General features: G+C 48.3%; 1 protein-coding gene across 1 annotated transcript; it reads left to right on the top strand.

Annotated features, from left to right (window-relative positions):
* Window positions 1-740: 740 nt before the first annotated feature.
* On the top strand, window positions 741-8,661 carry LOC115457964 (monocarboxylate transporter 13-like). The gene is given in 6 exon segments (XM_030187693.1): window positions 741-788; window positions 1,587-1,803; window positions 4,701-4,844; window positions 6,628-7,410; window positions 8,063-8,214; window positions 8,216-8,661. Coding segments are annotated over 5 exon segments (1,422 nt in total). The 5' UTR covers window positions 741-788; window positions 1,587-1,595; the 3' UTR covers window positions 8,351-8,661.
* The last annotated feature ends 6,036 nt before the right edge of the window (window positions 8,662-14,697 follow it).

Genomic DNA, 14,697 nt, shown 5'->3' with positions numbered 1-14,697 from the left:
GTCCATCGAGCCCAGCATCCTGTCCACGACAGCGGCCAATGCAGGCCAAGGGCACCTGGCGAGCTTCCCAAACGTACAAATATTCTATATATGTTATTCCCGGAATTGTGGATTTTTCCCAAGTCCATTTAGTAGCAGTTTATGGACTTGTCCTTTAGGAAACCGTCCAACCCCTTTTTAAACTCTGCCAAACTAACCGCCTTCACCACGTTCTCCGGCAACGAATTCCAGAGTTTAATTATGCGTTGGGTGAAGAAATATTTTCTCCGATTTGTTTTAAATTTACTACACTGTAGTTTCATCGCATGCCCCCTAGTCCTAGTATTTTTGGAAAGCGTGAACAGACGCTTCACATCTGTCTCTTTTCCAAGCTGAAGAGCCCTGACCTCTTTAGCCTTTCCTCATAGGAGAGGAGTTCTATCCCCTTTAACATTTTAGTCGCTCTTCTTTGAAAAAGGCTTTTGCCCTCAAAATCTCATATCTCAATAAACTAATTAGTCTGGCAGGTGCTACAAGTCTCTGCACTCCAGAGTAATGTGGTTCCTCCTTTGGAAGTGACCTTATTATGTAAGACAGTTAGCAACTGGCATGCAACTCAGCTGATATCATAAATGGGAATATGCTTTTCATACAGAATTTACAAAAAGCTTTTTGGCATGCTACACCTGGACTTTGTCCACATCACCTGCAGCACCAGTACAGTCTTTACCTCTTGTACCTTCCATGTTCCTCCTGCTTCAGAGTTGTCCTCCGATCTTAGAAGAGGCAGGAGTCCTGCTCTCTCCTGGGTAAGTTGTCCTCTGATCTTAGAAGAGAAGCCAGGAGTCCTGCTCTCTCCCGGGTAAATCCTCCCTCAGAGACTAGAACACAATCCCGTGTAGCATTTGAGGCTTTTGTTACTTTTTCAAACTTTGTAGGTTGTTTTTTTTTCTCTTCTTTTATAGCTGCCTCATTTCTTATGATCAATCCAGGGAGCTAATTAAACTCATTGCTTTTTTGAACTTTAGGGCAGGGATCAACACCAGACTGGGAACAAATACGTAGAATTAAAAATATTGTTCACAGCTTCATTTTGCCTGTGGTTGGCAAAAGCCAGGGTTACTGCAGTGCCTGAGGAGCAAGCTCCACTGGAACGGGCCTCTGTCTAGACTAGGGCTCCAATCCCGCCTCTGCCAGCCACCCAAGTTCAGTGCTCAGAGCCACGTGGGGGGGGGGGGTTCCCCCTTTATTTTTAACTCCTGAGTCCATCACTAGTTGAGCAATGCTAATACTTGGCCAGGGCTACAGGCCATGACTCCCGCAAGAGTGCACCGGTTTGGGCACCACCACTGAAGGATGACTGAGACCCCCCCTCCCCCCAACAGCAGGGGCTGTGAATGCTGACCTGGGGAGCAGAAACAGGATCCGAGAAGCTAGTGACAATTAAACAAAGATTCCCTATCCGACCACTTCCTTGGACCCTGGGCTTGCAGTGCTGCCACAGGGGGTTATTTTATTACCCTTTGCAGTTTAAACCTCCCAGCTCAGCTTCCCCCACCTGCCTTTAATCCGGATCTGATCCTCTCTCCCTCCGCTCTCCTTTGCAGCCAGGGATCATGCCCGGGCCCCGGGCGTACCAGGAGCCCCCGGACGGCGGCTGGGGCTGGATGATCGTGTTGGGCTCCTTCGTGCAGACGGCCCTGATCTTCGGGCTGATCCGGTCTTTCGGCGCTTTCTTCGTGGAGTTTGTGCGCTACTTTGACGAGCTGGCCGCTCGGGTCTCCTGGGTCACCTCCATCGGCATCGCCGTGCAGCAGTGTCTCAGTGAGTATACGGGGCGCATTCGCTGGTCTTACTCCTAGGTCTCCTCTCTTTTGATGTGTGTGTGTGTGCGCGCGCGTATAGGAGCCAGCTTTTCAGAATGATTAGGGGTGCTAAGCTCAGTGGCAATAACCCCTCCCTGGGAACATACAAGGAATTCTTTCAATATTGGGGGGTGCTCAAGCACTCAGAGCTGGCTCCTGTGCGTGTAAAGATTTAATGCCTTCGTGTCATTAGATCTAGGATGTGGCTGGTGTCCAAGAGACAAACTTGTCGAGCAGGTCCTAGATATTAACACTTTCACTCCTAGACAACCCTCACTTTTCTATCCACTGAGATCTGCAGTGCAAGGACCAGAATACGCTACAGATGGACATGAGAAAGACCCTTGAGTGAATTCCTTCAAAAAAAAGTGGTTAATAAATCAACAGGACACCTTGATCAAAACTAATGCAGAGCTGGCGCTGAAAGACGCTCTCAGGGGGACTGTCCTTGAGGCAGCTCAGGTTTGAGCGAAACGTAGGTCGGACAACATAACCCCTGGGTCCGATGAAAAACGGAATTAAAAGAGATAAAAAAAGATAAGTTAAACAATTAAATTATAAAGTGATTGTGAAAGCTTAATTACGCTGTAGCTGACCTATGAAGATGATGGATGTTGTTGTTAACATTGCCATATAAAACAGTTATCGTTGGCAATGAACATCGCTGAGGTCAATTGGTGAGAGGCACTAAATGTTATTGAAGAGTTATCTAAAAAAAATCCTCTTTTGAAGTTGCATCTTTTATATATGTGGCCGGATACCTGTGAAAAGGTCTAGAGATACAAATCAAGGTCAGGCAGTGGCATAGGAAGGGGGGTGGGGGGGTGGGAGGGGCGGTCCGCCCCTGGTGCACGCGCTCGGGGGGTGCCGGCCCCGCTGGTTCCCTGCTCTCTCTGCCCCGGAACAGGTTACTTCCTGTTCCGGGGCAGAGAGCAGGGAACCAGCGGGGCCGACGCAGCTCCGAGTGACGTGCACTCAGGGCGGATCGGCCCTCCCGCAGGTAACAATGCGGTCCGGGGGGGGGGGGGGTTGGTGCTCCGGGGAGGGGGGGGGTGCCGCAGAGGGAGGGGGGTCATGCCGTGCTGCAACCGGGGGGGGGGGGGGGGGGGGTGCGCAGCGACGACCCGCCCGGGTGCCATTAGCCCTCGCTACGGCACTGAGGTCAGGTATACACATAAAGTAGCACATATGAGTTTATCTTGTTGGGCAGACTGGATGGACCGTGCAGGTCCTGTTTCTGCCGTCATCTACTACGTCTGCGCAAAACGGTAAGGGGCCCTTTTACTAAGCTGCGGGGGAAAAAGGGGCTCTGCGCTGGCGTCCATTTCTGCCTTGTGCCAGGGCCCCTTTTACCACAGCAGGTAAAAGGGCCAAAAAAAAGAAGCAGGCCTTCTGGTAAATTCGCACTTGCCGTGCGGCCGTTTCAAGGGCAGCACTGGTTGGCGGTAAGGGCTCCCGCACCATTCCAGCGGTAACTGGGACATGGTGCTGCCCGATTACTGCTGGGTAACCTCCTGTGGAAATAGGTTTTTTTAAAAATAGTTTTTAAAGATTTAAAAAATATTTTTAAAAAATATTTCCACTAGCCTTGGAAATGGCGCACGCTGGGGAGGGGGGGGGGGGTGGATGGAACCTGCTGCCGGCAGTTGTGTTCGGTAAAAGCACCCCTAAGGGTGTTATAGACAAGGTTCATACTTCTATTGAGTTCCCACTGCCTACTGCTGCTGTTCCAGACGTGGTGTTGGGCAAGATGGACCTTTGGTCACACCAGGCCTTGCCTAAAGGGCCACTGAAAAGGCAACGCGAGGTAGCAAACACAGCCCTTTGCAAGAGTCAGTATCCAGGGCCACAGTGACCAAAAATCAAAGGAAAAGACAGAGAGAGAGAGCGCCTGCTGCTGGGAGAGGCTGGGACTGTAAAAGCTTTGAGCACTCCACAGCCTGGGCTTCCTATTTATTTATTCCAAACTTTCTATGCCGCTTAATCTGGAGAGCAGGGCTAAGTGGTTTACAAACTAAAAGAAACACAAAGGGAAACGAACAACAATAACAAAACTAAAAGAAACACAGAGGGAAACGAACAACAATAACAATCAGGCACACAAAGATAAATCAAAGCAAGGTAAATTGCAGTCTGCAATATACATTGGACTTCTTTCAGGTTTAGTACACATCTAAAATTTAATCTTCCACGTGCGCCTCTGAAGACTGGAAGACTGTAAGTCAGAATCTGCACCATTCCCTATGGCACCTCCTGCTGGAAGAGGCTGAGACTGCACAAGCTGTCAGCACTCCCAGTTCTCCTGCACCGGCGTACCTACCTTATATGGCAATCAGGGGGCACAGCATGCATGCGACCCCCTGGACAGCACTCCCCCCCTCCAAGTAAGGGGGTGCACAGAGCAGGTGAACGCTGTTGGCTCTGCCGGTCCTCTGGCCCCTCAGATGTCAACTTCCTGTTCTGGGGCTGGGGGCCGGCATAGCTGACAGCGCATGCATGTTATGTGCACCCCTTCACTGCCGACACCCTGGCAGACTGCCCCGCCCTAGGTACTCTAGAGCTCTTCTGCATTATTCCTTATAATACAGAGCTTCCCAAACTGTGGATTGGGACCACAAATGGGGTCACAACCTGGGTGGGCTCTCCATAGTGCGTAATTCTTCTGCATCGCTGGGGGAGTCATAGAGTTTTATTCGGTTGTAATCATGGGGTCACAACCACAAAAAGATTGGTAAGCACACTTCCATAGTGCCACCTGCTGGAAGACGAGGGACTGGCGTAACTAATAGACCCCCTGGTAGTGCCTGTATTCAGTTTTGCGATGTCCTGAAACAGCTTTGTTTCTGTCTGTCACAGGTCCCTTGGCCAGTGCTCTCAGTACCCGCTATGGAGCGCGTCCCGTGATTATGACTGGAGGATTGGTTGCAGGGTTGGGGTTGTTTCTCGCCTCTTTTGCCACCAGCTTGGTGCATCTGTACATATGCATTGGACTTCTTTCAGGTATAGTACACATCTAAAATGTAACCCTCCACCTGCAACCTCTGAAGACTGGAAGATTGTAAGTCAAAATCTGTATTTCCTTTGGAATATCTTGCAACTCAGACCCACATATGGTGATTTTGTTCAACATGTTTTGCTAAATCTTCGGAACTTTTATGCGAGTCTCCTTCAATTGAAAGGAAGCTCTGGAATGAGGGGGGCATAGGATGAACGTGAGGATAGCCTCATAAGCAGCAGCATAGCAGGGGGGCCAGGGCTGCCGAGAGACTAGACCGGGCCCGGGGCAAGGCCGCCCCGCCTCCGCCCCCCCACCGCTCCCCCCTCCGCTGCAGTCCGCGGTCTCACCTGCCTGCCTCCACGGCTCTGGGCCCCCTTCATTCAAAGCGGCAGTCGCAGATCGCGTCTCTTCTGGCCTTCCCTCCCTGTGTCCCGCCCTCGGCTGATGTAACTTCCGGTTTCCGCGAGGGCGGGACACAGGGAAGGAAGGCCAGAAGTGACTCTATCTGCGACTGCTGCTTTGAATGAAGGGGGCCCGGAGCCGAGGAGGCAGGCAGGTGAGACCAAGGACTGCAGTGCCGGTGGCCTGACCCCGGCGCCGGGCTCCCTTGGAGACCCGGGCCTGGGGAATTTTGCCCCCCCTCTCGGGGGCCCTGTGGGGGTCCACGGTTTGGCTGTCGAGGGTCCCTGACCCCAACCCCCACCAGCTGAAGTGTTTATCTCTCCCACACTGGTCTCGCACTTGTTTCTTCTCCTGTTTCTAGTCGCGCCGTGCACGCTCTAGTTTTAATGAAACCGAGCATGGCGCACTGAAAACAGGAGAGGAAACAAGTGCGAGACCAGTGCGGGACAGATAAACACTTCAGCTAGCAGGGTTAGGGAACCATCACCAACAAAGGTACCTTGCGGCGGGGGCGGTGGGGGGGGGGTCGGAAATGGTGGCGGCAGTGGCGGTGGGGGGGGGGTCAAAAGCAGCGGAGGAGGGACGGAGGCAGGCTAAAATGTGCCCCCCCCACTTTGGTCTCTGGCCCCCCCCTCCCGGGGGTCCCAGAGCCAATTTGGGGGGGGGCCCCCAAGCCCCTGTGGCCTCCCATAGCTACACCACTGGCTATATTATGTTGTAATTACAGCTTGATGTAACCCTCTTTGAACTTGGTTACGCGGGATATAAACATGGATATTAAATTAAATATTAAATATGTGACCCACTGAGCAAAAAGGTACCCCCTGTTTTGGGACATATCCAGTAAGTTGGGTTTTCAGGATATCCACATTGAATGTGCGTGAGATAAATTTGCGTGCACTACCTAGTCATGCATTTGATATACTGTCTTTCTGTGGTACAACCAAAGCAGTTTACACTGAGTATATGCAGATACTTTCTCTGTCCCTAGGGGGCTCACAATCTAATTTTTTTGAACCTGGGGCAATGGAGGGTTAAGTGACCTGCCCAGGATCAAAGGGGCCTCAGTGGGAAATTAACCCAGTTCTCCAGGTTCTCCACTAACCATTAGGCTACTCCTCCACTATGGAAAACAGAGCGGAATAAACCCACAACATGCGAAGTTACTTCTTAAAGTAGCTCCGTTGTATGCAAGTCTGTCTCATACATATTCATTGTTGATATCCTGAAAACCTCAGGACAGGTTTGGGAAGCGTCATTTTAAAGCGAATCCATGCTTGTAATTAGTCCATTCCTTATGGCATAGAACCAGGTGACAACCCAACCTGTGATGGCTTCTCATCACTTGAGCTTAAGACTCCTTCATCTGTCTTTTTCTCACAGGGTTCGGCTGGGCCTTGGTGGTCACACCAGTCATGGCTTCCGTCACCCGCTACTTTAAGAAGAAGAGGACGATAGCTACCGCCCTATCCACCACTGGTGTGGTGCTCTCTTCCGCCTTCTCACCGCTCTTTCAATACCTGATAGACTCCTACTCATGGCGTGGTGCACTCATCATTCTGGCTGGTATGACCTTGAACCTGATGGTTTGTGGAGCTCTCATCCGGCCACTGACCCTGAAGGAGGATCTGCCAACTTCGGGGGAGGAGGTGGCAAAGCAGAACCAACACAAGACACGCCTACGGCAGTGCTCTTCCCTCTTTGGCTTGTCCTTACTCTCCCATTGGCCCTTCATGAAATACGTCTTGGCCAACACCTTGATCAGCGTAGGATACTTTGTTCCGTTCATTCACCTGGTGGCACATGCCCAGTGTGCTGGGTTTGATGAGTACCAGGCCGCCTTTGTTATTTCTGTTGCAGCTGGAGCTGACCTCTGCGGCCGAATTTTCACCGGCTGGTTAGCCGATTGGGCCCACATTCGGCTCCTTCATATGTTTGCTGTCTGGTCTTCTGTGACGGGCTTTGCCATGATCCTGGTGCCGCTAGGGAGCAGCTATGCTGCACTCCTTGGAATCTGCATTTTGTATGGATTCTTTGCTGCTGGCATGATCCCCTTGATCTTTTCCGTCTTGCCGGAGATTGTAGGAATCGGGAATGTCTTCCGGGCAATTGGGATTCTGCAGATGATTGAGAGCTTTGGAAGTCTCCTTGGAATCCCCTTATCTGGTAAGAAATTCCTCCTCTTCTGCCTTCTCTGGTTTGTGCATATTTGTGACCTGCTTCCAGAAGGAGACTTCTCATCACTACAGATATTCCCGCATACCTTCCAGTGCATTGTGGGATTTGTAGTCATAACTCCTTTCATTTGACCTTAGCATTGCAGGTAGTAGAATACATCCGGAAAAAAAATGACAGAACGCCAAGACCAGCTGAAAGTTTCCCTTCAGGAACTTGAGGGGGGAAGGAGGGGGGGTCATTTGATAGCTGTTATGTTTATTTCTGTACTATGTGAAATCTCACACTGGTTAGACCAGAGGATGGAAACATATGTGCACTGGGGTATAAAATCTCTCAACAGTTAGGCTGAAGGATGGATTCATTCTCTGAGGCAGGGGTCAACTCAGTCCTCGAGGAACCCCAATTCAGTCTAATTTTCAAGGTATCCACAATGAATAAGCATGAGATATGTTTGCATGCACAGCCTTCATTGTATTCAAATCTATCTCATGCATATTCAGTGTGGATATAGGCTTGGGGTTCCCCGAGGACTGGGTTGGGAAACCCTCTGCAGACTGGGCTACGGAATCTCACATGTTCACATGTTGTTGTTGTTTTAATTCTGCAGGATCTGAATTTTTTGTTGTTGTTCCTTTTCCAGGTTGGCTTCGAGATCTGACAGGGGACTATACAATCTCGTTCTGGGTTGCAGGAGCTTTCCTACTGTTGGGGACTCTGGTCTTATGTACTCTGCCAAATTTCTTCTCCTGCTGTTCTCCAAAGCCTGTTAATCAGTTAGAAATGATCCCGGAAGGTTCTGAAACTGGACCCAGCTAGCGAGTTATTTGATCAGGAGAAGACTGTGAATTGGGATCAGGAGACGAATGACCCTAACACAGCGAGCGGGCAGGGTAACAGGAGCTGCAAAGAATGTCCTGCCACCTCATGATAAGCTGAAAAGCTCTGATCAGTCCCTTTGCGGAGGGTAAGAAGAAGGTGCCAGCTAGGTTATAACCTCATCCACACTCTCTCCTCCTCCACGGATTTCAGTGACATCACCCCCCTCAAATAACCCTACAGACCCAGGCTCCGGTTGCTCCTCCGCCACCAGTTTACAGGACCTCGTGATGAGCACATGGACATGTGCCATCTGCGCTCCCAGGTTCCGATCCCAGTCTCAGGTGGACAAATTACTTGACCTACCCTGGGCTGACGCAAACTCATTAGGGGGGAATGGAGCGGCTAAGCATATGAGTCGAATTGTTGGACGCCGCCTGGAAAGGAACATCGCGCGAAACAACCTCCACCCTTCCCCCCCATCCCCGCCGCTGCTCCCGCCCCCCTCCGTGCCAAGACAGTACAGGGGCTGCCAGACTCCTCTATATACCTCTCTGTCTCCCTCAGCTCCTTCAAGTCTGCTACTCTAGCATCAGGAGAATGGACGCATTCTCTGCAAGCTAGGAGCTCTTTGCACCAAGCACACACATATAACCTCTCACCAACTGGGAGATAATCATACAGGTGAGACTCAATGCAAAAGACTGGATAGCACCCCTTTCGCTGCTGTCTGCATCTTAGTATTATACAGTTGTTTAATTAAAACTTCTTAAGGTACTAGGGATATTAGATTAATATAAAGAGCCTTAAGATTATATGGTATAATGTGTAATTTATTTAGTGTTTGCTTCTCAGAAATGAATTAAATGTAATTAACACTCTAATGAAAACTCTCCTCTTGTTATTCTAATTAGAATAATTGACTATAAATGAAGAGATGTGCTAGGGGTGGGAGGGAGCTGGGGAGGGGTGGGAATGAAGACTGAACTAGGCCCTGCTGTACCTTCTAGAGGCTATCTGTTAATGCTGTGGCAGAAAGTTCAAGTTTTAAAACTATGGGGGAAAGGGTATGGAGACTAGTTAATGAACTTTTTTTTTTTTTTTTTTAAATTCTGTCTTTATCAATAATCTACAATTCCTCTTTTAACCCTCAATCTTTAAGTTACCAAAGCACATAACAAAATAATGTTCACTTACCCAGAGAAATGTCCTCTTCTCTCAGAAGTTCTCAGAAAGTTAAAGACCACGTAGTCTATCTAGTCTGCCCATCCGTGCCATCTACTAAGCTGTACAGACCTATTTTCTTTCATAGAGATCCTCTGTACTTGGCCCAAGCTTTCTTGAATTCAGATACAGTCCTCGTCTCCACCATCTCCCCTGGGACACCATTCCTCTCAATTACCACTCTATCCATAAAGAAGTAATTCCTTAGAATACTCTCGAGTGAGTCTGTCCCTTTTCACCTGAATGGCACATTGGAGCAGATGGGATGTGAAAGGGAGGAGATCTGGGATGAGAGCAGGGTTGGGAGGGTCCAGTGAAGGTCCTTTGAGAAGCAGTGCAATCGCAGCAGGCATCCTCCAGCTCGCTTGTAATTCCAGCTCAGCTGGATCCAGAGCTTGGATCTGGAGCCATGAGCCTTCATTTACAACTACCTAAGGATTTTCCTCCTATTTTATTTGAAAAAAGAAAGCCCACCCCAACATTCTTAGGGGCCCTTTTACTAAAGCTTAGAAGTCGCTAATGGAATTAGTATGCACTAAATGCTAAGAAGCCCATGGGCGTAGTTTGGTGGGGGGGGGGGGGGGGAGACGAGCTGCCACCCCTTCCTCCAATCCCCCGAGCCGCCGGCAGCCTCTGCGAGAAAGCAGCATGCACGCTGCTTTAGATCTGCCCCCGGGAGCCTTTCTTTCTCCTTCAACTTCCTATTCCCGTGCAGATGGGAAGCTGTAGGAGAGCGAAGGGCCTCCGGGGCAGGTGTAAAGCAGCGTGCGTGCCGCTTTTGCTGAGGCTGCCGGAGGCTCGGGGGATTGGAAGACGGGGGAGGGTGATACCGGGCGCCACTGGAAGACTCCAGTGCTGTGGTGGTGGTGGCGGCAGCAGCGGGGGGAGCGGCGGTGACGGGGAATAGCGCAGAGGCGGCGGCGGGAGGTAGCGGGGGTGGCAGGAGAGAGACACGCTCCACCCTTTGCCCCTCCCAAATGAAACTGTCAAACTACGCCCATGAAGAAGCCCATGGGCTTCTTCGTATTTACCACATGCTAAGCTTTAATAAAAGGGGTCCTTAGTCGGGGCATTGATGTGACAGCCCTTCTGGCAGGGGTCACACATAAGAGCTCCTTCTGGAACCCTGTAATCCTGTGTCCCCCATTCATGCAGTGGGTGTTACCCTTGAAAAGCAACCCTGCCTCCCTCCACTTTTGAAGGCTTCAACATCATTGGTCCACTTGGGGAGCAGAGGACCCAACTCAGGGTTCAGAGCCAGATGTTTTCACCTCTGGCAGTCCACGGCACTGCCACAGAGCCACCAGGCCAGCTTCAACTCCAGGTCCAATTAAATGAAATTCCCAGAGTCTCTCTTGTCATGTATGTTTCTCGTGACCAGGTTGTAAGCTCTATAGAGCAGAGACCAATAACAATAATTTGTGACCGTCTTTAGGAAAAGGTGACTAGAGTAACGGATCCAAAATGTTGCGAATGGCTGATTTTTCATGCCATGGGTCCATAATCAGTCTGCAAAAGTTCCATATTTGAACCTCTGTAACTTAAAAAAAAAGAAAATTCACATGAAAGGATGGGGTTTGGACTGTTGTATTACAAATTATTTCATTATACTTTAGTCATCTTTTCCCAGAGATGGTCACTTTTATATCTTCAGAAAGCGGAAGATTTTTCCCTTTATCCTTCAGCCCAGCTTGAGTTCTCCTGTCTCTCTGTTTATATCACACATTTATTTATTTATTAGGATTTATTAAGCACCTTGTTATCACCATGGCAAGAGAAAAGGACATGGAGCTTCTGCACTTATCATCATATCTTTTTATCTTCATGGCAAAAAAACATGATGTTGGCCAAAAGCTGGACTGTGGTGAGAGAATGTCTATCTGTGACCTATGCTGCCAGCAACTTTCTACCAGGTATAGGTTGTCTCTGTTGCTGCTTCAGCTCTGTTTCTTACCCCCTGCCTCCTTTGTAGATTCTCTGTGTGATCCTTGGAATGTGCTTATTTCCTTTTAGCTCTGTGTTTGACATTTCCCACTTTTGAGTACCTGTATGCCCAAAGAGAAAACATTCACATCTTCAAGCTCCCTTTAAATGATTAAATAATAAAGGGTTGAAGGAGACCTATAAGTGTATTCACTCTGCCGCTCCCCAGTACCTCTCCACTCTTGTCTCTCCCTTCGCCTCTCCTCGACTACTCAGTTCTGTAGATAAATCTCTCTTATCTGTCCCCTTCTCCTCTACTGCTAATTCCAGACTCCGTTCCTTTTATCTTGCTGCACCTCACGCCTGGAATAGACTTCCCGAGCCTGTACGTCTAGTCCCCTCTTTGGCCGTTTTCAAGTCCAAACTAAAGCCTACCTCTTTACCACTGCTTTTGACTCCTAACCACTGCTCACTTGCCCTGTCCTCTTTATCCTCACCTCTTTATTCCCTTACCCTTAATTGTTCTGTCTGTCTGCCTGTCTTATCTAGATTGTAATCTCTTTGAGCAGGGATTGTCTTTTTTGTGTATGGTGTACAGCGCTGCATATGCCTTGTAGCGCTATAGAAATGATAAGTAGGAGGAGGAGGGGGAGAGGGAAAGAAGAGTGAGATTTGTGGAATGATGCTACCACCTCATGGTCACTTTGGAGATTGCAAGTCTGTGTAGCAGAGGAGAGTTGTCATGCTACAGCACCATGAACTTTCATTCACACTACCAATGGGCTTTCCTAATTTTATATCCCCTTCCTACTTGTCACAGTTATTGCAGTGACAGTCCTTGGCAAGGGGATCCTTTCAGAACCCACTAATATGGCCCCATAGTCTGGCCACCAGCAGAATTGCCAAGTTTCCCCAGTTCCAGACTGGAGGTTTTTTGGTCAGTCCTTCTTTTGAACTTACATCCCAGAGCAGTGTGGGATTTGTAGTTTCTGATCCTGCCCATTTTACTGGATTTTAATTGTTTTTAGTGAAAGGCGTTGTTTGTAATTCTCTGGGCGATCCCCACTTTTCTTTGTCTCTGTAATCTGTGCTGAATTGACTGGGTTAATGTGGAATATAAGCAATTATGTAATGTAATGTAAAGTAATGTAATTTGTAGTGCATGAGCCTGCCCATTGAAATAAGTGCTGATGGGGTGGTCAGAAATGCAGGACTGTCAAGGGTTGATTACAGGAGTCGGCATGATGTCACAAGGCTGAAACTGGTCTCCACCCACTCCACCCAAGGAGAGTTTTAAGTCTCTCCAATGCAGCAGCAGCAGCTGCCATCTTGGTAAACCCAAATCAATTATGCATATGCACCACATTACAAAATAAGGGGGGAGCCTTGAAACAGCAAAGGCGAAACACGTGTCAGCACTTATCCCCACTTATACAGATATTCAAGATAAGTAATCTGAATTTTAAGGTTTTAAGTCTCCCCAATGCAGCAGCTGCCGCCATCTTGGTAAACCCAAAACAATTATGCATATGCACCACATTACAAAATAAGGGGGGAGCCTTGAAACAGCAAAGGCGAAACACGTGTCAGCACTTATCCCCACTTATACAGATATTCAAGATAAGTAATCTGAATTTTAAGGTTTTAAGTCTCCCCAATGCAGCAGCTGCCGCCATCTTGGTAAACCCAAAACAATTATGCATATGCGCCACATTACAAAATAAGGGGGGAGCCTTGAAACAGCAAAGGCGAAACACGTGTCAGCACTTATCCCCACTTATACAGATATTCAAGATAAGTAATCTGAATTTTAAGGTTTTAAGTCTCCCCAATGCAGCAGCTGCCGCCATCTTGGTAAACCCAAAACAATTATGCATATGCACCACATTACAAAATAAGGGGGGAGCCTTGAAACAGCAAAGGCGAAACACGTGTCAGCACTTATCCCCACTTATACAGATATACAAGATAAGTAATCTGAATTTTTTGGATTGTAAGAAGAAATTAAGATGATTATTGGAACTCGTTTCTCTAAATTATGAGAAAGTTATGATAAAGTTACAATAATTATATGAGTTATAAAAGTTGTAAAATTTAAGAATGATGTCGGACTGATGACGAAATAAGGTGTTCCACCTACCTTCAAAATAGGGGTCACTCCCCAGTGGAAGATCACCTCTGATAGTCTGTTAAACTACAACTTACACTTGCTATAATTTTATGCAGTAGAAATTTATGTGTAAAATGTTAGTGTACATGGCAGAAATCACCCCTCATATGCAGACGCGGACATGCACAGCGGCTTGAAATGCAGACATACGTGTTCACGTAAAGCTGACATGTATGCATGTCGGTTAAAGGATTCTATTATCAACATGTGTATTAGCACACTTCGCCCGCTCTCCACCCAGACCACGCCCTCGGCTACACCAGGTGGCAAAATGTGCATCTTCCTAACAAGGCCTGTATTTTGTAATAGCTTTTTACACAGGTATCTAGCCACATATGCAGAAAAAGACCTCATAGTTATTCCCTCAACGGTTGCGCTTTTTAATAGAACTTTTACACCAAGAAAATCAAAAACTAGTGTTCCAGACATGCAGATCTGCCAAGTTTCCCAGTTCCAGGAGGGAGATTGTGGCCGGTGCTGATTTAGAACTCGCATCCCAAAGCAATGCGGTAGTCAAGGTCTCTGATTCCCCTCTGTGACTTCAGTGTTGCAAGTCTCATAATGAACCAGTTTAGGGTTGTCAGAAATCCAGGACTGGCCCAGAATTTCCCTCCTGGAACTGGGCAAGTTGACAGACCTGGACATACGATGAAAAGGGTAAAGGTAATGGGAATTTGATCTGCCACCTTTCCGTGGCACAACCAAAGCTGTTACATTTATTATATGTAGTAAAACCAGAACTGGATCAACTTGTCTTCCAAACATGGAGCCAGCTGGAAATCCTTGGTGCAGAAGTTTCTTGTGCTTCTTTAGGTGTCCAGTTGAATTGGAACCGGGGTGGGGGTGGGGGGGCTACAGCACCGTAGGCTGTTATTCACAGTTACTGGGGGAGGGAGGAGAGGGGTGCGTAACCCATTCCTCTCCCTCCCCCCCCCTCTTTTCAATCTAGGCCATCCACGGAGTGATGGGTTCTTCAGCACATTTTTATTTTTTTAAAAAATCATGGTCCTTGAAATAACTTTGAAGCGATAAAGTGGAGGAATGTGATTCTGCTTGTGACATGAACAAAATCCTGTACTTTTACTTTAGAGTCTGCAACCTTGAGTCCAGAAGGAATCAAGAAAGTGCGGAAACACCTCAGC

This window comes from Microcaecilia unicolor, chromosome 14, assembly GCF_901765095.1.
Source record: "Microcaecilia unicolor chromosome 14, aMicUni1.1, whole genome shotgun sequence".
Lineage (NCBI taxonomy): Eukaryota > Metazoa > Chordata > Amphibia > Gymnophiona > Siphonopidae > Microcaecilia > Microcaecilia unicolor.
This window is presented reverse-complemented; position numbering and strand designations above follow the sequence as displayed.